The sequence below is a fragment of the Thermobia domestica genome, chromosome 4, assembly GCF_964235325.1.
Source record: "Thermobia domestica chromosome 4, izTheDome1.hap1.1, whole genome shotgun sequence".
In the NCBI taxonomy this organism is placed as follows: domain Eukaryota; kingdom Metazoa; phylum Arthropoda; class Insecta; order Zygentoma; family Lepismatidae; genus Thermobia; species Thermobia domestica.
Window position 1 is genome coordinate 235,707,202 of NC_137457.1, and position 22,350 is coordinate 235,729,551.

A 22,350-nucleotide genomic window follows, 5' to 3' on the forward strand; every position below is an offset into this window, starting at 1 on the left:
TTATATTTACAAAAAGCACTCGCGCGCGTGGTCTTGCTAAGAGACCTGAGAAAAAAAAATATTTCTTTTAATATTTCTTTCTCACACTTTGAGCTCTCAATTAATACTGTTTGTGCACTTTTGTTTTCATCACGCCGCACTCTTCTTTCTTGAAGTGTCTCTAGTTTCACGATTGAATGCGCTTCCGGGTCGAGTTTCTTCCAAAGTTGTGGACCATCCTCTTCTTAGGTTCTGCTAACCGTCAGGTTTCCTCTGTCATGGAATTTCAGTAAACACCAGAGGCGGTTCAACTGGGTAGTCCTTGGTGTGATACAACTATAAAATACATTTGTTATTTGACGAAAGTTCTCATGACGTTCTCTTGCACAAAACCCGCCTACTTAATACAAGCAAAAATAGCTCAGTTCTTGTATTTAATGGGTTTTAATTAAACTATACTATACGATAGCATTGGAGATTTCCTACTGAACAAGGCAATGCTTTTTCTTCACTAAGACAGTTACTCGCTTTCGATTTCACTGTTAGTAGCGTGAACAAGTGATATAGCGTGTGACGTAAACATGGCACAAAATTGATACCGGTGCGAAGCACTTTACGAAATATGATGTAAAGCTTTGTCTCTTCTCACTAGTAAATGGTGATATATGTTGCACTTGTTCTCATATCACTTTTGAGAAAACACACTTTTAAATATATATATAATCGGTATCTCCAACTCTCCCATTCCACCACGAGAATGTTAGTCCGGAGAAAAAAACGAGGAAATACTGAAAGTAAACTAGCTATGATTGCCCATTCTACGGCACACACGCACAGAATATCAGTGTGTAACTAACGCACTATTCTTTTACACACATCTCTGAAAGGTAAGAGTACCAAATAGCTGACGGTCAACACTATTACGACTTGCAGTGCTTTGATCCGCACTCTCTCGCGATTTAGCAATAACTAACTCCTTGGTTGTCCCGAGTACTGTTCTATTCCTTTGCAGTTTCATTGTTTCTTTCAACCGCTGGGTTGGGCCGAACCAAAGTAGCCCGCTCCACTGGAATAGGGGTGAAGGTGCATCCCTCACCTGCGAGTTTCCAGTGACCTAGATAACTTTAAAAAAAAAAAACACTTGTTCACGTTCTTTTCCACTTTGTCTATCACCTCAATGGCATCGTTGTCTGTCACTATGTTTGTTAACTTGCTTAATAATCAAGCTTCAATTTAGTATCTGTTATGCACACACACTGTGCCGTAATTACGAGAAATATTAACACAAACACCAACATTATTTAAACTCTGTCACTTGACATGTTTACTTAAACACCTTTGTCAGGTGACACCAGGAACTGCTTGAACAAGTGACATTGAATATGATGAATTACAGAAACGGACGCATTGAAGGATTTGGTTTCTGAACAAATTAATGGTGTTAATTAAACAAATTAAATGAACTATGCAAAATGCAAACAAATTAAAATGACTCTAGATAAGGCTGAAGTAGCCTGACACATGATAAACAACATAATATTACTGATTGGAAGGTCGCTTTTCCTTTGTAACAGTATTGCCTTCTCGGTTATATTAAAAAAAAAAACGGTATGTGTTCGTCTCCCTGCATACCTTCCACAACCACAAACTAGGCCTAAACTGGTATTAGTACAAGCCAATTAGACAAAACAAAATATATATATCGAACTACATATGTCTAATACTACGGGAACACCCAGAAAGTTTATTTACATAACATAACACATATTACCATTCAAATCATATCAGCGGTGCAGACGATAACTATATTTTTACAGAGACATCTAGCGGATGTCATGGAACCATTACAAACAACGTTCTAGACGGCTTCCCCTCTAGTTCAAGTGGACTCGTCAATAATTTTAAAATAGTCAACTTTTCTTTCTCTGAGAAAGTTCCGTTGGCAAAACGACGCTTCACAAGTCGAACACGCTAAAAATGGGCGTGTTTAAAAAAAATAACACCTCTTTGTATTCGGATTTCTCTCGTAGACATGCTAAAAATTTTATGATTTTTCAAGTATTGTATCTGCAGGATTTGTGTCTCGGTAGTGATAGTGTATGCTACTCCCTATAACAACACTAAGAAATTCAACTAGCAATACCTCTAAGCAAAATCTGAATCTCATAGGTTTTCTATCCTTATTCGGATGGTTATATTGATTTCAAAAATCTTCTCAACTTGGGTGTCCTACGCTCCGTTAAGTACACCTGCTTTCTTTGAGTTTTTTTTTTTCTGCGAAGCTTTCTCTGCCTCTATCCATGCAAACTAGCATATCAAAATACAAAATTCGCTATCTTCTTATACGTTAATATTAAGTAATATCAAATTCTCATTGCTTCTCACTTAAGTCCTGCCCTGTTGTTCATTACTATTCATTTACATAACACAATAAACCATAACTATACATAGAAATATTAATAAAAGTTATATGCTCCCGCTGGTAATTATTTAAATCTCAACATTCTTTATATGCAAATTCCTAATTAAATTGAAATATTATTCATAATTTCACGAAAAATTTAAATATGCAAATCATCTTATAACACAGATAATGTGACGTTCACACCGTTTCTCCCACTTTCTTCATTCCACTACTTCATTCATTTCTCATCATCACTGTCTCCTTTAGCCTAGCCGGCATTATCGCGGTACGTAAAACTTAAAGATTTTATTTATTTTTTTCACTTCATTTTTCGCAAAAATTTTTATCTCCCATAACTTTGGATCCCTTCACTTGCGCAAGTTGAAATTTAGTGTGTAGACTGGGTAAGACGTGTAGAATCGAATAACATCAATTTTGAAGTCAAAATATCAAAAAGTCCTATAACCCTCTATATTTTTGGCAGAATTTTAATCCCCTATAACTTTGGATCCCTTCATTTGCGCAAGTTGAACACTCCAAGACTGCAAGACTGAAATAGTGTCAACTCAATGATCTGAACCTTAATGTAAATAAATGTTTTGTAATATCATACTCGCGAAAGAACACACTTCTAAAATTTAACTATTGCATTGGTAACGTCAATGCTAAAAGGGTCGAAGAGTTTAAAGATTTTGGGGTTACTTTTGACACAAAATTAATGTTTTCCAACCACGTTAAAAAAATCGCAAGCGAAGCTTATAGAAATTTCGGGTATACGATATAAACTGGAAGGGATTTCAAGAAACAAGACACATTAAAAACTATATATAACGCAGCCATTAAATCGAAACTAGAATACACTGCGAAAATTTGGAACCCTGCAAATGAAAAATATAGCCGCAAAATAGGAATGATAGAATCAAAATTCCCAAGGTACTTAGTTTTCAAGGAAATAGGCATATATACTAAATTTGAAACATATCGATGTTTAATTAAACAACTGAACATTGTATCCCTCGACAGCAGAAGAAAAGTTCGGTTAAACTGCCTTCTATATAAAATTTTAAACAACAAAATCCAAGTGTCGCAATTACTTGAAATTCTGAAATTTAAAGTTCCCAACGTTAGAAGACGTCCAAAAGCTGGCTTATTTCACTGTAGAACATTAAGAACAAATATGATGAAAAGCTCACCTATTTGGAGCATGTGTGACTTCTACAACAAACTTTATGTGGTTGACCCAACTATTGATATATTCAGAATATCCTTCACTAAATTTAAAAAAATAGTAAATTCTTTAAATGCCAGAATCGGTGATTAACCACTCATTAAAATTATCATTTGTCTGTTTATTTTAGTGTTGTTATGTTTATCTGTTTTTGTGAATACTGTAAATGGGTATCTTTACCTAGGAGACATTTATTTAGCTCCCAGGGCCACTGAAACATAAATATTAAATATGTTTGCATCGTAATTGCACATTTTGTCCTTTTCTAAACTTGCTTTTTCCCTTCATGTTTCAGATTCAGATTTAATATATTTATCTACTTCTTGTAACAAATATATATATATATATATATATATATATATATATATATATATATATAATTTTCAAGATAAATGTAAATATTTTATTAACATACTAGTTATCTAACTTTTTACTACGGCTTGCAGATAGCTTATACGAGTTTTCGACTCGGAAGCATTTGAATTGTCGCAGATAAAAATCACGATTTGACGTGTTATTGTATGAGGTGTTTTTAGTTTGTTGTTCATGTAATACGGTTCGATACTTTCATTATATTGAACAAGACATGCATATGACTGTTATTTTCAACCCCCAAGGCTTACAGTTTAAGATGTACTCACTTTCCCTCTGATGAGCATTTTCTTGATTTAATGTTGAGTTGATTTTGAGTTTAACGTCCCTTTTCAGCAGCGAGGCTATATGAGACGTGGACCTACTGATTAACGTGGAATTCGAACCACATGATTTCTTGATATAAATGTATATTACATACTATACATGTCTTACTTCGGTTGTGTGCCCGAGCTTGTTTCTCGAGAATTTTATTTTTATTTTTCTATATTATACTATACTATACTATGATGAACGCTACTGATTAGTAGACACATTGGGAACGTAACTTGAAGTTTTGTGTGGAATAGGCACTCACTACGTAATATAAATTTAAGTATTTTGAATGTGGAAGGAAACAGGAAAATCCCTATAAAATCTACGTACGCGATGTTGTCTACCGTAAACACGTATGACTGTCGGATGAAAGCAGGACTGTTTTGTACCACAGTTGAGTGTTCTGACGTGAATTTACGAACACTTCTGCAGATATGATAGTATTATCATTAAGACAGTATACACTTTTGCTACACCTTTCAGTTTTATTAGGTTCAATAATTTCATCTTTAAACTAATTATAAAATTAAAGAATGAAAGGAGAATGAGAGAGGAAAGGAAAACTATCAACATGTCGATATTTACTTTCGTCAGTCATAGAACGTATTATTTGAACTCTTTTCCGACGGAATTGTGGTTTAATATAGAAACAAGAGGGTGTCTAGTAGAGCTTGTTAGAATTTTTGACTGCAAATGTACCATATTACTTATTATTGAGTTTTATTAGGCAAAGAAGTGCAGGATTAAATTTCATATTGCGTGGTATAGAAATGTCTAGACTTAAGGGGATGTCTACCCACTTGCAAGTGTTTCAGGATCCCTATAAGATAACACGTAGATATTTCTATGTGAATATTTAACAAGATATTGCACTTACCGTCTCAAAATTTTCCATGATATTTTCCAACAGCAATACCTATATGTTCATGGTTTCTGTTTTTGATTTAATGCCCCAGATCAATTTAGATTAATTATAATGTATACTTCCGTTTACACTTGGCAACGTAGAGGATAGAATTTCTCCAGGAATTGAGAGCTCTCTGCTGAACCTCTAGCCCTAATAGTCTTCGCGTCACGTGGTAGTGATTTATGAGCGCTTCTGGCTAAAAACAAATGTTGTCTCTGTTTCTTCCTTTTTTTTTGTCAAAAACTTGTTTTGGGCAGCTTTGTCCTCAGTTTTGTCTACTGCCTCTATCGAGATAGCAGTTATACAATGGAGATCGTTTGCAGATCTCATAGCAGATAATGTAACATTCTTTGAAGAAACTCGAAGACTGACATACGAACCGCGTGACAATTTGGGTAGGGAATCTGGAGCGTTGCAATTTTGTGTTCTGAAGTCCGCCTTATCACACAAGACGAAATGACCATAAACAAGAGACTTGTGAAGGAAGAAGGAAAATGATCTTAGTAATTGTATCCAATTGTTTCCACATTTTTCACCTTTCCCCCCGAAAGATCCCTTCGAAAAGGGAAAGAGGGGAGGGTGATTTTGTGACCCTTGAGTTTTAGAATAGTCTTGAAACGAACTGCAAAGTGCACTTACTGGAAATTCTACTGTCGTTGTGCTATAATATCTGTGTTGCAAGAAGTGTGACAAAATGAAGGAATCAAAGAGGAAAAGAATTTGGTACTCTCTCCTTCCAAAAAAGAAGTCTCGCCAAGCTAATTCATATGTGTGGTCGATCTCAGAGTATGGAGTTCAGAGACTGGATAGTTAATATTTACCATTCATGATTACCTTACAACCAATTAAATTCCATTTTCACCTAGCTTGGGCTGGGTTTGGGCAACTCCCTCTTGTGCAGTCGCCTGGACCCAGATCAGGCTCGTATTTATGGACATGTGTCTATTTCCGGATCACTTCGGAATTGATCCTTCGTTAATAACCATTCAAGTTCATTACTCTATTTCCTGAATTATCCAGTAATCCTTTCTCCTCCAATCCTTTATCTTTCTTCATTCTTTCTCTTTTTCCTTTCTTCTCTGCCTCCCTCTGCTACTCTTCTTTCTCACTCTTCTTTTTCCTAACACTAACAAAACTGAAAAACGGTGTCGTGACGGGGAGTAGTCGCGGACCGGAATTTTCAGCCCGGGCCCGGCCTGTGAATTTACAATGTGAGGCCCGACCCGAGTCCAAAATATGTCTTAGCATTTAGGCCCTAGCCCGGAATGCAGAATCTGGCTCTGTGATAATCAAATGAGCCCGAAATAAGCCCGGATTGCAGAAACTTAATTATTAGTGCAAAATTGTATTTTTATTTACAGCAATTCGAGGTTTCATTTTGCAGTTGTGTTTTAAAAGTCCTCCAGAAAGAACGGTGCAATTTGTATCGTTTTACACTATATTTACAAAGTTAGGCCCGAAAAAGACCGAGAAATATGGTTGTATATTTAAAAATTCACAGCCCGAACCCAGGGGCGTCATTTAGGAGGACAGGGAGAGGCATTTGCCCCCTCCCGAGTTTGAGATTTATATAATTTTATCAATAGCATAGTAGTAAATCAGTGAAAAACGCGAAATTTTACATATATCAAGGGGTCTTGACCCCCCAAGCCAAATCTGAAATGACGCTACTGCCCGAACCCCTCCCAGGCCCGAAGTGATACATTCTTTGTAGGCCCGAGCACGTGCAGACCTCTAGTGCAGAGGCGTTTCAAGTGGTGGGCGACTGCCCACGGCCTTGCATCTTGAGGGACCTCGCAAAGACCAACGAGCCTAAATCGATTTAGCACTCACTTTTATCGATGCAACAATAGAAACAAATATGAATTCGGACAGAAAAACAATACGCTTCAAACTAACTTTTCATCTATTCGTATATATTAGATCGCTAGCATACGCGACAGGCGGCGAGTTTATTTTAAAATTGCAATAATGAATGTGTATAAGTCTTTATCGTTGAGATGAATTGTTTTCGATAAATTTTATTATAATTAGCAATTTTTAAAAAAGGGGGCAGGAAGGACTCGTAAACCTTATTCGCCTTCTGTGCAGACGGTATGGTAAAAATCAATACTGGATAATGAAAGTGTAAGTGTAAAGGCTAATATGGAACAGAGAAACAAAAGAGAACTTCTTCAGAAGGGAATTGGGAGGGGAGGGGATGAGAGTACAATGCTGTGGCACTTAAAATGCGTCTTGATTTGTATACTTCAACAAACTTTTCTTATTAGATTACGCAATTTCTAGTTTCTTACTCCGATTATTCAAAGTATTCAAATGTTCTCGGAGGGAGTGACCGCCCCTCCCTTTAATCCGTCCGTGGTGTCATTCAGTTTGGCTTTTCGCTACTAATTCAAAGTGCTTTCCGAAACAAGTTGTCTTCTTGTGACAGCAGGGGGTGGAAGAAACAAACAAACCGTGAAAGGAAGAAAGAAGAGGTTTTGGGCTCTTCCAGTCCAGACCATTCTAACCACTGAGAAGTGAGAATCACAACGTGATTTTTCTGGTAAGAGCGTCCTTTTAAAAGCAGCTAACAAGCAAACAGATGGTCAGCCCTCTCCCCTCTGCAGCATACTTTTTATTCACTGTTGCCAAACTTACTGAAGAATATATTGCAATTAATCTAACGCATGTAACGTAAATTGGAGACCGTGGTTGGATTTATATGGGTCTTGTGTATTTGTATTAAAAATTTCAAGTTATTACCTGCAATACTTTGTTAGAAATTACCATATTAAATTTTACATGTTATCAAATGGAGAGTTAGAAACCTAAGCGGAGATGGTAGGAGATCCCCTTAATTTGCCCTGAAGTGAATTGCTTAAAACCAGCATTGATCATTTCAATATACGGAAGGGACAGGGGATGAACAAAGATATGGAAACACTTGAAAATTGCACATTACCTTTAGTAATAGCGAGTAGGACCACCTCTGGCACGTAGAACGGCCTGCAATCGACGGGAAATTGAGAAATGGGGGTCGCGTATGGTTGTCAAAGAGATGTTGCACCATTCTTCCCCCAAAGCAGCTGCAAGTTCTCGTAGAGACGACAGTGGTGGGTAGTGGGCTCGCACCTTGGTGTCCAAAATTGACCACAAGGCTCAATGATATTGAGGTCTAGCGATCGTGGAGGCTATGGCAGATGTGACACGTAACCTTCGTGCTCATCATACCAGCCCTGGACGAGGTAATCTGTATGAACAGGAGCTCTGTCATCTTGAAACACGGCATTGCCTCTAGTTTACACCATCGGATGCAGCTGGTTACTCAAAATGGTTACGTAGTCCGTGGCAGTGATATGTTGATGCAGGGTGATGATGGGTCTGGCAGAATATCAGTATACGGATGCTCAAATTGTAATGTACTATTACAGATAATGGAAATTTTGTTTGGAGGGGTCCAATATTTTTTTTACCCACTGTACTATGTGATTTCTAAATATAACTTCGGCCCGTGTAGTATATTCATTTGTCCCTTATTCAAACCAAAATCAATGTGGAAGCTTTGAATAATCTAGTAGAAATTATATTTTGGGGAATAATATCTTTATTTATACATTATTTTATTATGAATCCCGTATATAGACATTTTAGGTGGATGAGTATTGAAATTATCATCTTAACGCTATACGAAAACATAGGCCCGCAATTGGACAGAAATTCTTGAAATTATTCACCAATTTGATTTTCGGCAGAATAATTTAGACCCCTTTCGTCTCTCTAAGATGTCCATATCGTACCAAGATCCCGTTTGCTATTCTTCATTCGTTTTATAATTTTCCGCAGCCAAATCTCTCTGTTCTGATTGAACTATTTTCTGACGCTCTCATATCAAGGCGCGATAATCCTCATTCTCGACCGGGACAACGATGAAGCAACAGCAGTTTAATTTGTTCCAAGAATATCTGGGTTTTCTTCGGTTATAAACACCAGAAACCAGGTAAATATAGTTTTAATTAATCAATAAACTTACTGGAAGCAGAAGGGAGTCCTGATCAGTTAATCTCAGCAGTGAAAATAGCCAGAAAACCAGTGAGATACGGAATGTTGCACGACTGTCGCCAAGAACAAACGTAAACGCTAAGAACAATGGACAGGTTCTTCAAGGTAAAGTGATTTGGCTTTCGGATAATGTGGCAGCTTCAGACTAAGATTTAGTGATCAAGACATTTTGAATATCCTGCTTATCCCTCCGAATTTATTTAGGGTTGCGGTAGCCTGTCCTGACATACTTTTGTCCGTGTACTTAGTGTCCATGTTTTTTTAACATGGCAGTATATATTTTTACTGTAGTTAGGGTAATTATTAATATGGTAGTGTAAACGAAAAAAGGGGGCTTTCATTTACCCCTGAATTGACTCAAGCTTCCAACCGAAATGGGTTGAACGATTTTTTGTTAGGGTTCTTTCCCTTCAGGAAAGGGACCCTTGCCATAGTAGTTTTGATATGTCCTTTTAGTGACAACAATAGTATTCTGAAAACATGGTTTAGTTGGTAGAAGGGCTACTTGGCTCTGATTATTTCGTTTACCCCTTTTTAGTTCATAGTTCCGATTGGGTGAAATTCAAAAATTTTGTTTGGTTCATATATAGTTAAATGGTGTGATAATATGTATTAGTATGTATCAGTATTTGCTTTCTTAGGTATGTGGAATGCAATGTGCATGTGTATAATTGAGTATGTAGATTTTAGGAGTAAGGTGTGAGTGAAAATATGTTATATTTATTGATGGACAGTGTATTGTTGTTTATTTATCTCTTTGGTCCGCCATAATAAGTACGTTACTCCTTAGTAAAGAATTTCATAGTAGGTCCGTACCGTAATTACATAGTACATGGCTCATATTTAACAATAATGGTGGAGAAACATGATTAGCAGTGCAAAGAGTATTCAGTCGTGCAAAGAGTATTCAGTCGTGCACAGGTTGTTTTCGTATTACGAGCGCCACCGCGTCCGAATTTAATATTATTCGTTGCTAGTGTTCTGTTACTCTAATACTTAGAGATCTGGTTTATACGAAGTTGACCTTTCCTTTACAATTAACTACGAGTAAATATTAGTTTAGACCCATAAAAATGGATTTTTAGGTAACTCACATCGCAAGCTATCTCTCTGGAAAAGCACGGTCATTTATATAACTAAGTAATCAGAATATTAATAATAATAAACTTTGCCTTCCCACTTAACTCGAAGTTTTGTCTATATGGCATTATTTTTGTTGCCAGGCTGCATTTACGAATCGTCTTTATCCGTTGCTTTCTGTGAGCAATTGCATTGTTGACAGTTTTCTGATATATAGCTGCATGCTATTCAGAACATTGAACTTTCATTGCATACAGAATAATTTTGAAGCCCTCAAGTGAATTATACCGTAGTTTGTTACGAAAGAAATTCATATTCCGTTCATATAGGATCACACGTGTTAATTAATGGACTATGGAAATTGTTGATTTAATGTAGTTCGTTAGACTGCTTTGAACAGTCTTGGGCTTATCGAGAAAATATAGGGTGTCTAAAAATAAATCGACGTCTTAGAGAAAAGTAAATAAATAAATGAATAAGTGAACAATGATTATCTTATTAATATATAACTGTTTATAGTAAAGAGTATGATTAAATAGTAGGACGCTCAAGTGTATATGTGCCCAGTCGTAAAGTTTGCTACAAAGTATAGATTATATATATATAATAAATTTCTTATTGCGTTAATTCTCACGTTAGGATTTTATATGAGAATGGTGCGATACGTAAAAACGATGGATGATATTTTTACTTAGTGGCTCGACATTTCCATAGTAAATATACCTATTAATTGATAAACCGACCTGACAATACCAACAATAGCCATATAGCAAACAATCCCATTTCGTCACATCACTTTGTATTAGAATGCTCTGTAGGTCTCCACTTGTCGCAAACAGTAAAAATTTGCTCTTTGAAGTACACGTTATATATTGCTAAGAGAGGAAACCAATTCCACCAAAAGCACCCCTCCTCGCCCCCAGTAAATGAGGGTAACGAGGCTAACTTTGAAATGTCAAATGGAAACATGGGTCGAGTAGTACCTCGTTCGAAAGGTCTTGGAAAACTAAGTAACACTGTACCAAAAGGTGTTCCATATGGAACACCAGTTTCAAAATGGCCGCCATGAAAATTCACCGGCCATGTTTTTTAGTCACTACAGCGTCATCCTTACAAACAAATGTTTCAACCACACCATACCTATTTTTAGCGTAGCCTTAATTAGCGAATTAGAGTTCTCATTTGAACTTTCACAGTTACTTTCCACCCCACTCACATACAGAGCACAGGGAGAGATTATTTTGCAGGACTTCGATTTCTCTCTATACATTATGACAATTTTACTCTAACATTTTTATCTCTGTTGTATCATTCTCGAGCCATGGAATGCCGTGATTTTCCTATTTAATTTTGGTTATTTTCATTTATCTCTAACCGTATTCATACCGTTTTCCTAGACACAGTCATCATATCTTGCCGATCATTTTGAAAATGTGTCTCATGTCGAAAATATTCTTACAGAAGCTGTTTAATATTCCTTTGTCTATCTAACGTGATATTACTCGCTTCAAGTTGCTATTTGAAATTTTAGAGTTGGCCCCGGATACCCTTCAGTTGGCCCTTGGAGTCACCTCGACAACACCTCTCGATGTGCCTTACGTCAGTTACTTACTCCAGTTTTTCTTCTGCTGATTTATCTTCAATCGCTTTCATACTACGGGTACTAAACGTTTTCTCTGACATGGATACTATGTTTCGGCGGCCTTTTGAGAACAGTACCATTTCACCTCAATCGTTTTCTCCTGCAAGATGTTTGATTTTGCGAGATTTATCGAACAAGGTACCACTCGACCCATTTTACTATTTGAAAACTTAAAGTTAGTCCCCAATACCCCTTCAGGGAGGCCACTGGGATCACAGGGACCACACCATTCGATATTCCCTATGATATTTACGTATTTCAATTTTGTTCCATTCATTTACCTTCCATGGTTTTCATACTACGGGTACTTGAGTTTCTGAACCATATCATGGCGGCCATTTTGAAACTGGTGTTCCATATGAAACACCTTTTGCTACAGCATTACTTAGTTTTCCAAGACCTTTCGAACGAGGTATTTTTCGACCCATGTTTCCATTTGACATTTCAAAGTTACCCCCGTTATCCCCATTTACGGGGGGCGGGGAGGGGTACTTATGGTGGAATTGGTTTTCCCGTTAGCAACATATAACGTTTACTTCAAACATTTCTTCTATGTTTTATCATTTTTCAGATATTTTCGTGGATTGATTAAAATGGCCCACCCTGTTTATATATATATATATATATATATATATATATATATATATATATATATATATATAAAGGGTGTTAACGAACTATACCGACAAACTGTAAGAGGCGATTTCTCAAATCAAAATAAGTGAAAAAGTTCATATGACCTGTGGGAAAAAGTGCATAGTTTCAGAGCTAGGGCTGTCCAAAATCGCGAAAAATTCAAATTTCGAAAGGCTCTATTTCGAATTCGAGAGACTGTAAATGGTAATCCTTATCAGCGTAAAGAAAGTCACGCATATGCGATCCAAAAATGCATATTTCATTAATGTTCAATTGGTATACAGAGTATTCCTTCTAGGGTGAAATTCCCAGACAGCCATAAACCGAATTTTAAGATATGCTCTAACTTTATGATTGGTCCAAAGTAGTCAAATGATAAGCCTTGATAGCAGTGAATACGAAATCATTTAGTGCAATGTTGGAAGTGTTAAGGATCGTCAGCAGCATGGTCTTTCGTACTCGGGAAAACACATGTTGGAATGTTTTCTTTCATGCTTATAAGTGGAGGAAACGTGAGTTATACCATGACAAAATACATCGCATCACATGTTATTCCAAACACAAAAAAAAACATGGTGCTGCCAGTTCTTAACACTTTCGACTCCCCTCCGAAGTATTGGATGCCCATTGTTGTCAAGGCTTACTTTCAGTCTACTATGGACCCTCCTTGAAATCAGGATATATCTGAAAATTCTATTGAGAGCATATCTGAGAATTACACCCTGTAGGGAATACCCTGTACACTTATTGAAAATTGATTAAATATGCACCTTTGAATTATGTATGCGTGGCTTCCTTTACGCTGATAAGGACTACCATCAACAGTTTCTGGAATTCGAAATAGGGCCTGTTGAAATTTAGCTTTTTCGCGATTTTGGACAGCCCTAGCTCAGAAACAATGCACTTTTCGCCATAGGTCCATATGAGCTTTTTCTCTTATTTTGATGTAAGGAATCACCTCTTACAGTTTGTCGTTGTAGTTCATTAGCACCCTGTATATATATATATATATATATATATATATATATATATATATATATATATATATATATATATATATATATATATATATATATACAGTATATATATATGTACTTTTACAAGATTTATTTTCAGAAATTTGTCTATATCTACAAATTACAATAGCTTATTGTTATAAATTTAAAATTTCTGTTTGATCATTGCAGAACATAAGTATCTTCTTTTTTAAAAAAAAATGATAGCAATATATTACTTAATTTACATTTTGGTACATGAATTAAGCTCTCTTTCAGCTCAAGTTTCATCCGGTAAAACTGTTCTCGGTAAAGCGTTCTGTACAATAATGTCCGTTAACAGTATATCGTTTCATACTTTAAATATACATACGTATAATCTCCCAATATACAAAATCATGTGTTAATTGTGAAAGACATGAAAGAAAAAGAGAGAATTTAAAAAATGATAAAAGATAAAACGACGGTGCATAGAAAAGGAAGAGCGAAAAATGATATGAGAAAACAACAAATTCTGCATAGTTATAAAAGGAAAACCTCTTCTAATAATTTGGCAGGAGGTAACGCACCTAAAATGGAAGCCACATTGCCTCGCTGAATTGCTTTGCTGATACGTTGTATCAGAAAATTAGTAGCCTGTTTATCGTCAGTAACGTGTGCAATATATTGGCCTACTTCTTTGATGAAATTTAGACTCTCGAGGCCCCAAGTGCCAATCGATTCAATGGCCACGGTCACGAACATGTATATATCGAGCAGTTCTTTATATTTTCTTCTTTTCTCACATTCTCTGCGTTCTTCAATAGCTCCTTCTCGTGATGACGAAAGTGTCACAGCAGATGAAATCCCAGAGAAGAATCTTTCTCCTCTTCCATGGTATCAGTGTCATGCCATCTGGTCTTTTGCCGTCAGATCTGTTACATCCCGGAGGTTCACGAACAGATGGAACTTCCGCCGATGTAAGTGCTCTCCAGATAATGTCATTCACGTTCGAATGTTTCACATGTCTTCCGGAACTATTTATGTAAGAGAGACAGTGTAACCCTTTCTGGTTGACTGAGTACCACATTTAAAGCAGCTGTGTGATTCACATATGTCTACCCCTAGTCGAAGTGCAACTGCAATACGAAAACTTTCATTTGAAAGATGTAATCCTAGATTGTGTGAATGTAAAGCCTGTAGCCAAGCACCTGAAATTGGAGATGAGGAGGTGAGAAGTAGTATCTGCTTCTTGTAGTATCACTGGTTGATGCAATTTTATGATCGGGTTATAGAGAGATGATATTTGTGTTAATCAATACCTAAGAGGATGGTAAACATTTCGGTACCTATATTTATGGTGGCCTCTGGCCAACTGGCCAGCGGCCAGTTGGGCAGTGGGCACCGGTTACTATTTGGTATCAAAATATTTACCATCCTTTTAGATATTGATCAATACCAATGTGGTCCCTCTATGACTTACGGTTCCCAAGATATGGCTCATTAATTCTCCGGAAGTCAACCAATTTTTGGCCAATATCTCGAGAACGGTAAGAGTGACGCGAAAATTTTAACCTCTTCAGTGTGGATGGCGAGTGAACTCGTGTCTTCAAAACGCACCTGCTCTATGGATGGGTATATATACGCTTTCATTTTGCTTTGGCTATTTTGTATTGCGTATGGCGAATATACTTGCCCATAATATGAGTAATGTTATTCCCGACAATATTTAGCGAGTTTGCGCTCATCTAGGAACACACAGACCCCAAGAGACCACACAGAAAAATTGGGCTTGATCTGTTGAGGCATTCCCAAATTTTGTGTAACCTAACCAGATGATGATGATGATGATGACGATGATAACCATAAATACGACAATTACAAGTTATAGTAGCTAATTAGAAGCAAGAAAGACGATAATGCCGAAATTTCCATTGTGATTGCTTGAGAGGTTCAAAAGTTATTAAAAGGTAACAAATTCCAGTTCTTAAAAAAAAAAAAAAAAAAAAAAACACTTTTTACAGCGGTTCGCATCTGAAAATTACACACTGAAGGGGTTAATCACTTTCTCTGATAGTTTTTGATGCTCTATCGAATGTACGGTTCAAAATTGAAAAAATCGCAAATAATAGACAGATGAAGAGACGGACAAACAGACAGACACACAGACACAGAAAATTCAGTAACGAGCTTTTTAAGTTCGTTGAAAATATTGCTACCAATAGCATTGTGTTAATGAATTCAACAAAATATTTGTATGAATCTTATAAATTGTAATGTTATCGTGCTGTATTCTATGAGGAATTGTTATATCAGAGAAATTCTTCATTAAGAAATTCTTAATTAGGTTAATTTATTCTCACATTTTTCGTCAAAGTAATTTTATATACAAAAACTTATTTGTGTTACTGAATGAAACTGTATATAATAATGAAATATATGCATTTTCGTTTGAAAAGATGAACTTCAAAATTATACTACGTATTCTTTGTAATCATGAATGACATTCTCGAACAAAAAAAAACTTATGATTACATTTCGAGAATGTTTGTGTAGTTGTGATCGATCAATGGGTGATAATGTCAGGAAAAATTTCTACGGAAATTTATGATAAATACACTAATAGGAGTATTATTGAATCTTTGCTCACTGATTTCAACTCATCAAAATAAAGAAATAAAATAAATTATTTTTTTCTCTAATGTAAATATTGATAAAGGCTATGTGCGATATATGACACTATTTGTAAATCTATTTTGGGTTGAAAATTTTCATTTTCTTCCAGCCTGGCAATCTATTACATTTTTTTATTTCAGCGAAAAATTACTTGATTAATTTTCGTAAAACTACAGTGTTTCTAGCGGAAATTCTCATTACTCAAGTGATATTTCATGTGCATATAAATGTTTACATTCAAGTAAGAGAATCTGTACAATTTGATTTTAAATTTTGTTTCAGGCACGAATATTTAATACTCGCCGTAGAGATGTTAAAAACCAGAAGTCAGGTAAGACCTTAAATATTTATTGTAAACAATAAAGCAACAAGAGTTTCAATGGTTTGCAGTGGTGGTTCGTGACAGCCTGTTACGGGAATGCAGGAACAAAATATTTCAAAATAAAACATAAGTGAAAATGCTGTATATTAAGGCGAATGTTCGCGAATAAAATGTCTTTATTTCAATTTTTTCAACACAAAATGAAAAAACTCAAATTCTCTTATATTTCACCAGCATCAAGTATGTCGCTAGCAACAAGTCTACAATTACATATTCCTTTGTTAATTGCACAAATAAATTAATTTTCACTGCTACACATAGAATTATAATCTCATTATACACTGTAAAAAATCGTTGTGTTATTTCAACGACATGCCTACGTGTTAACACGATTATGTTAAAATATAACACATACAGGTGGTTAGAACAACTCACTCTCCATTTGGAGTTGTGTGTCAAATGCCGGTAGTTGAAATGACACAGATTGTGTGTTAAATTAACATAAGTGTAGAATCTTCAGTGTTGTTTTCTGTGTGATTGCCAAATATATTGGGCATCTAATTATAAAAGCTTATAAATTGAAGCTACAGACAAAGACAGTAGAAGAAATACTTAAACAAATCCAGATATACGCAAACTTTCATCATGAAAACCGCACGATGTGTTTTCAATTGTTTTACATAATGTTTCTGAAGAAATATGTCAACAGCGAGAAACAACATCGTATTACTGTGTCACTTCTACACTGCACTAGAGCTCACCAGTCAACACCGGGAACTGTGCTTCGAAAATGGCGGAAAACAAGTAGAATTACGATTAAGAGGCAAACATATTATAAGGCTATAGGTAAGAGTTTCCTATCATTCTTGAGCAAGATGTTGGTGAAGGTTGTGTTACGCACCATCAAGAAATACTTCACAATAAATATTGGGGAGGACGACAAAAATTTTTATGAAGATTTTCTGTATGAAGTGTTCTGTAGTTTAGTATTCTTATTTTAAAATTAGAATCTTCGGTAAGCGTAAGCATACACACCACATGGTTTTCCAACAAAAAAATGGTTACATCAACACCGCACACGGAGTTATTTCAACACCGAAATAGGTGTTGTAGTAACAGAAGTGGAGTCGAACTAATATCAAAAGCGGTGTTAATCTGGTAGTCTGAGCTTGAATTACAACACAGGGAGTGTTGAATTAACACCAAAACGGTGATGCTTATACGGCTTTGATCTTGAATTGTGACACAGATTGTGTATTGAAATAATAAGAAAACGATGTTGAACTAACACAGAGACAGTGTTATATTGATACTTGACATGGTGTAATATTAACACAAAATAATAACACACTGCACATTGTGTTACTTTCTTCGTGTTGGTGCAACACCGCCACAAGTAACCCTCAACACTTTTCTCCACACTACCGACCTTGACATGGTGTCGAATCAACACCGAAAATACTAACACAGATCCGAATTTTACACCGCTCAACACCGGTTGTGTGTTAAAGACGTAACACCCCCCCTGTGTTAAACGCCAACACCATGGGGTCTGTGTTGAACTAACACTGCATAGTGGTAGTCACGGTGGAACCACTGCCCTGTGTTAAAAATGAGTTGAATTAACAACTATTTTTTACTGTGTATCAAAGAAAACATTTCAAATTGATGGAGCTATTTTGAACTTAATGACATAAAGAATATTTATGTATGTATAAGCATTTTGCTAACATCCATACACGTGTATTAAGCTCTCATTGTGTACCAAAATTGAGAGGTAACAAATTATTTAACAGTACATGTCCATCCGTTGTAGATTGAAAACATGGTGTGTATACCTAGTGTTCAAAATCATACTGTAATAGAAAATGAAACTATTTTCAGTGGGCATACAATGAGTCGCTCAGAATGCTGAATGTCTATAGTATCCAATGTTTAGTGTATATGTTGTAGCTGCTTGCCGAAGTTCATTAGGTAGTAGTGTTGCGAACTTGACGAGAAATAATGTTTACTCGTTTTGTCCAGTAAATTTTGTAGACTTCTTATCTCAATTCTCGAATTATTCCTCTTCTTCTTGTCTCAATTCTAAAAAAAAAAAAAAAAAAAATCTTGTCTTCTCTCGTTTTGTAAATTTTTGACGTACAAAATTTATGTCCTGCTTTATTCCCTAATTTCATCTCGATGTTATCAGAATCTTTCCACGTCACGAGAAGTCCACGAATGGAGTGATATAAGAAAATTTAATCATCCATTATTGGAGTATATTTTGTAACGACTTGCGTATCTTTAAACGTTGATAACTGTGCCCTTATAATCCCTACAATAAATTCATAGTTTTTATACTATGAATCATGACAGTGATTGAGATATAAGACAAATGAAATAGTGTTGCCTACCTGCCTTGTGAAATTTATAGTCTCTTCTCGAATTTGACAATGTACTTCTCAACTCTTGAGGAACACTATCTGGTAATTAGCGACTATTCTTTGGTGCCTCACAGTACTCGATGGAGACTAGGGATGGCCAATTCCGGAATTTTTACTTTCCGGAATCCGGAAAGTAAAATCGGAAAATTCCGGAATTCGGAAAAATTCCGGATTTCGGAAAAATTCCGGATTTTGGAAAAATTCCGGAATTTAGAAAAATTCCGGAATTCGGAAAAATTCCGAAATTCGGAAAAATTCCGGATTTAGGAAAAATTCCGGAATTCGGAAAAATTCCGGAATTCGGAAAAAATATTTTTTCTTTTTGTAATCCTAAGAATTTTGTTCAAACGCAAACGAACAAATTTCCTTTTTGTAATCCTAAGAATGTATGATGCAAGTTAAGCTGAAACTTACATTCTAAAGTATACACTACTCAATCTTCCCATGGTTAATGAGATGTAGTCCAAAAGTACGATGTACTTCTAATATTTAATTTTTGTTTTACTGTGATATTGTCCAGAGGTAAGACATATATCACACTGAGATAAACAACTTGACATAATGAAGATGTTATCATACGTAGTTTTCCAGAAAATCGTGAGAAACGAATTTTTATGAAGTTAAAATATGCGTCGCTTGTTGCCAGTGTGATGCAATTGATAACTTTTATGCTGGAATAGTATTATTATTATTATTATTATTATTATTATTATTATTATTAATCGTTTATGTACTGTAAAAGAAAAATGTGAACCGTTAAGTAGTAGATTTTATCTGTTGTTTTTTGATATCTTCTAACAGTAATATCAAACTCCTTGTAAATACGCAATGATTATCAAGGACAATGGCATATTAATGTAAGGTCTACTCTGCAGACTAGCAATAAACAATAAACAACAACAGATAAACAATAGTTGCAAAAAAAAAAAAAGTAACTAACTTGGGCACGTCAGAATGTTCGCGAGAATATAGGGACGCATTGAGACTAGTAAAGAGCGTGGTATTATTATTACTCAAAGGACCGTACGATGGAGGCATTAATGTTAATGGCACTAATGAGCACTTACTTGCTCTAACGGTTAACCTCATTTTCGAGATGATTCTTAGAAGTGGGCGTGTTGGCATGCAGTTAGAAGACCTATACCCATTATTTAAAAAGCACACGTTATCTGTGGAGTACTAACGATTTGCGTCACTATCGAACACCAACGTAGCACTAGCGACGTTTAAAGTCGAAATTGGAGTCCGACATAAGTGGCTTGTCGACTTCATGGACATTATATTTTCCTTGAATGAGAGAATTTTGCGCCCAGGAAATTTGCGCCCTACCACAAAAATAGGAAAAAATGCGCTCGCAATATATTTGCACTGGGATGTTTGCGCCCTACCCCAAAAAGAGGGGAAAATGCGCCGGCTATATATTTGCACTGGGATGTTAGCGCCCTACAATTCAACTTATTTTTGTATTGTATAAAGTAACTTCCACTCACACTTGAACTAGGCTTGCCTCTCATCGTCTCAGAGAGTTACTCCATCCGTTATAATATTCCGAACAAATGAAAAAAATACAATTTTAGTTCACTAAAGGGCAATACATACAAATACAATTTTTCATTATACTACAAAATTTACAATAAAAGTATAAATGACTGATATATAATTATTTACTAATATAATCAAAGAGTATAATTTAATCTACAAAAGGCTGTTTGGCTCTACCCAGTTATCTCTGTTCACAATCCTTGCGAGTTGTTTGGCTTTCCAGGACACAAAATATAGAAAAGAAAATGTAAAGTGAATGTAAAATCAGTTCAGTAATATTATCAAGAAAACTATGTACAGTGTGTTTACTTGCTGGAATTCAAACACACAGTTGCGTTCAGTCGTTCTTTCAGAAAAAAATGTTCCGGGGGGCACACTTAGTATTCCGGAGGGGGGTCACTGCTGGTACTATTCTATTTATTATTATATTATAGACGTATTATTTTGGTCTCCTCCGAGGGGGCACTTTGAGAGCTCTGGGGAGGCCAGTGTTCCCCCAAAATCATCTTTGGAAGAAGCAGTGATTGCGTTGATCCGTTGTATTCTTTTGGCTTATATTGAAGTTTATTCTCCCCTTATATAGCCACAATGAAAATAAATCACAAATGGCATGGTTGTGGGGGGAGGATTGTTTATGCTGTAATGTCAGCCCCTCCGAGCAAATGCATAAGCTCCAATAGGTTCTTTTATTTCGCAGGGCTCAAACTTCCCGGTGGAGGTACATCGCAGGCGCAATTTTCCCTGTTCTTGAGGTAGGGCGCAAATTTCCCAGACGCAAAATTCTCGACACCGTTCGAATGACCTCGGAAGACTATATCTTTTTCAATACTTTTTTATATTCTTTTACTCGAGATTTCTTCATAGCTTCTTATTAAAATACTTACTAATATATCCTCATTTTATTGTCCTAACCAATCAATATGGGTATGTTGTCAGTAAAATATTTAGATTGATCGAGCCTCTGGTGTGTAACCACAGGATTTCATATCATCACCCCATTAGAAATCTTGGCTAAACGAACCAATATATGTTGCCAATAAAATAGTTTAGAATGATTGAGCCCCTGGTAAATAACCACAGTATTTCGTGGCAGACCCCCCCACTTCCTATTACCATATTCTAGCTACATGCCTGACTCAGCTAATTCTCTACATTCTTTACCAAGCACACATTTTCTAAAGCGGAAAATGCTCTCTAAATACCTAAGCTCATTATTTTCAGCAGATGCACAAATTGGGTAACATTCTATCTACATGAATGTTATATATGTAGATTACTGGAAACCGCTTCTCGCTATCTATTACCTTATTTACTATATAATGATTAACGTTAAAACCGGAAATGGTTGATTTGTACCGCTTCCGGTTTGAATATTACATTCATCAGGGAACTCGATTCTTAACTATTGACTCTGTACATCATGGCCAAAATTGATTGGTAATCCATCAGATAGACTGTTTGTTTCATTGACGGACAGAATGAATATATGGCTATAGAGTTTTGATAAACTAAATTCGTTAATGAGTGATGATGGAACAAATATAAGAAAGGTAGGCCTTCCACCGGGAAAATTTTCGAACACAAAATTAGCCATCGAAAACCCACATGTCCTGGGTTAGAATACCATAGATGAAAACTCTACCACTGAGTCATCAATCACCCGCTTATTAGTTTTATTAATTATTATATTAATATAAATTAATGAATGCCTGCTTATGTTAATTATTGAACAATTACATTGTATACTTCGTAAAGTCAAAAATTATAAATTTGTATTTACTGTACATACAGTGAGCGCAGAAAGTG

At 35.8% G+C, this 22,350-nt stretch overlaps 1 protein-coding gene across 4 annotated transcripts in view; it reads left to right on the plus strand.

Moving 5' to 3' along the window:
- Nucleotides 1-22,350, plus strand: part of LOC145683917 (trypsin inhibitor-like) — a 472,745-nt gene that overhangs the window by 368,010 nt on the left and 82,385 nt on the right. For 3 of the 4 annotated variants that reach the window (XR_014131209.1, XM_081755596.1, XM_081755594.1), the window contains one exon: nt 16,537-16,585. Coding sequence is in view for 3 of the 4 variants with exons in the window: in XM_081755596.1 (XP_081611722.1) it covers nt 16,537-16,585 (49 nt within the window). In the remaining variant the exon portion in view is untranslated. Of the gene's footprint in view, nt 1-14,662; nt 14,810-16,536; nt 16,586-22,350 lie in introns of those variants that run through there. The other variant, XM_081755593.1, reaches the window with a different exon arrangement.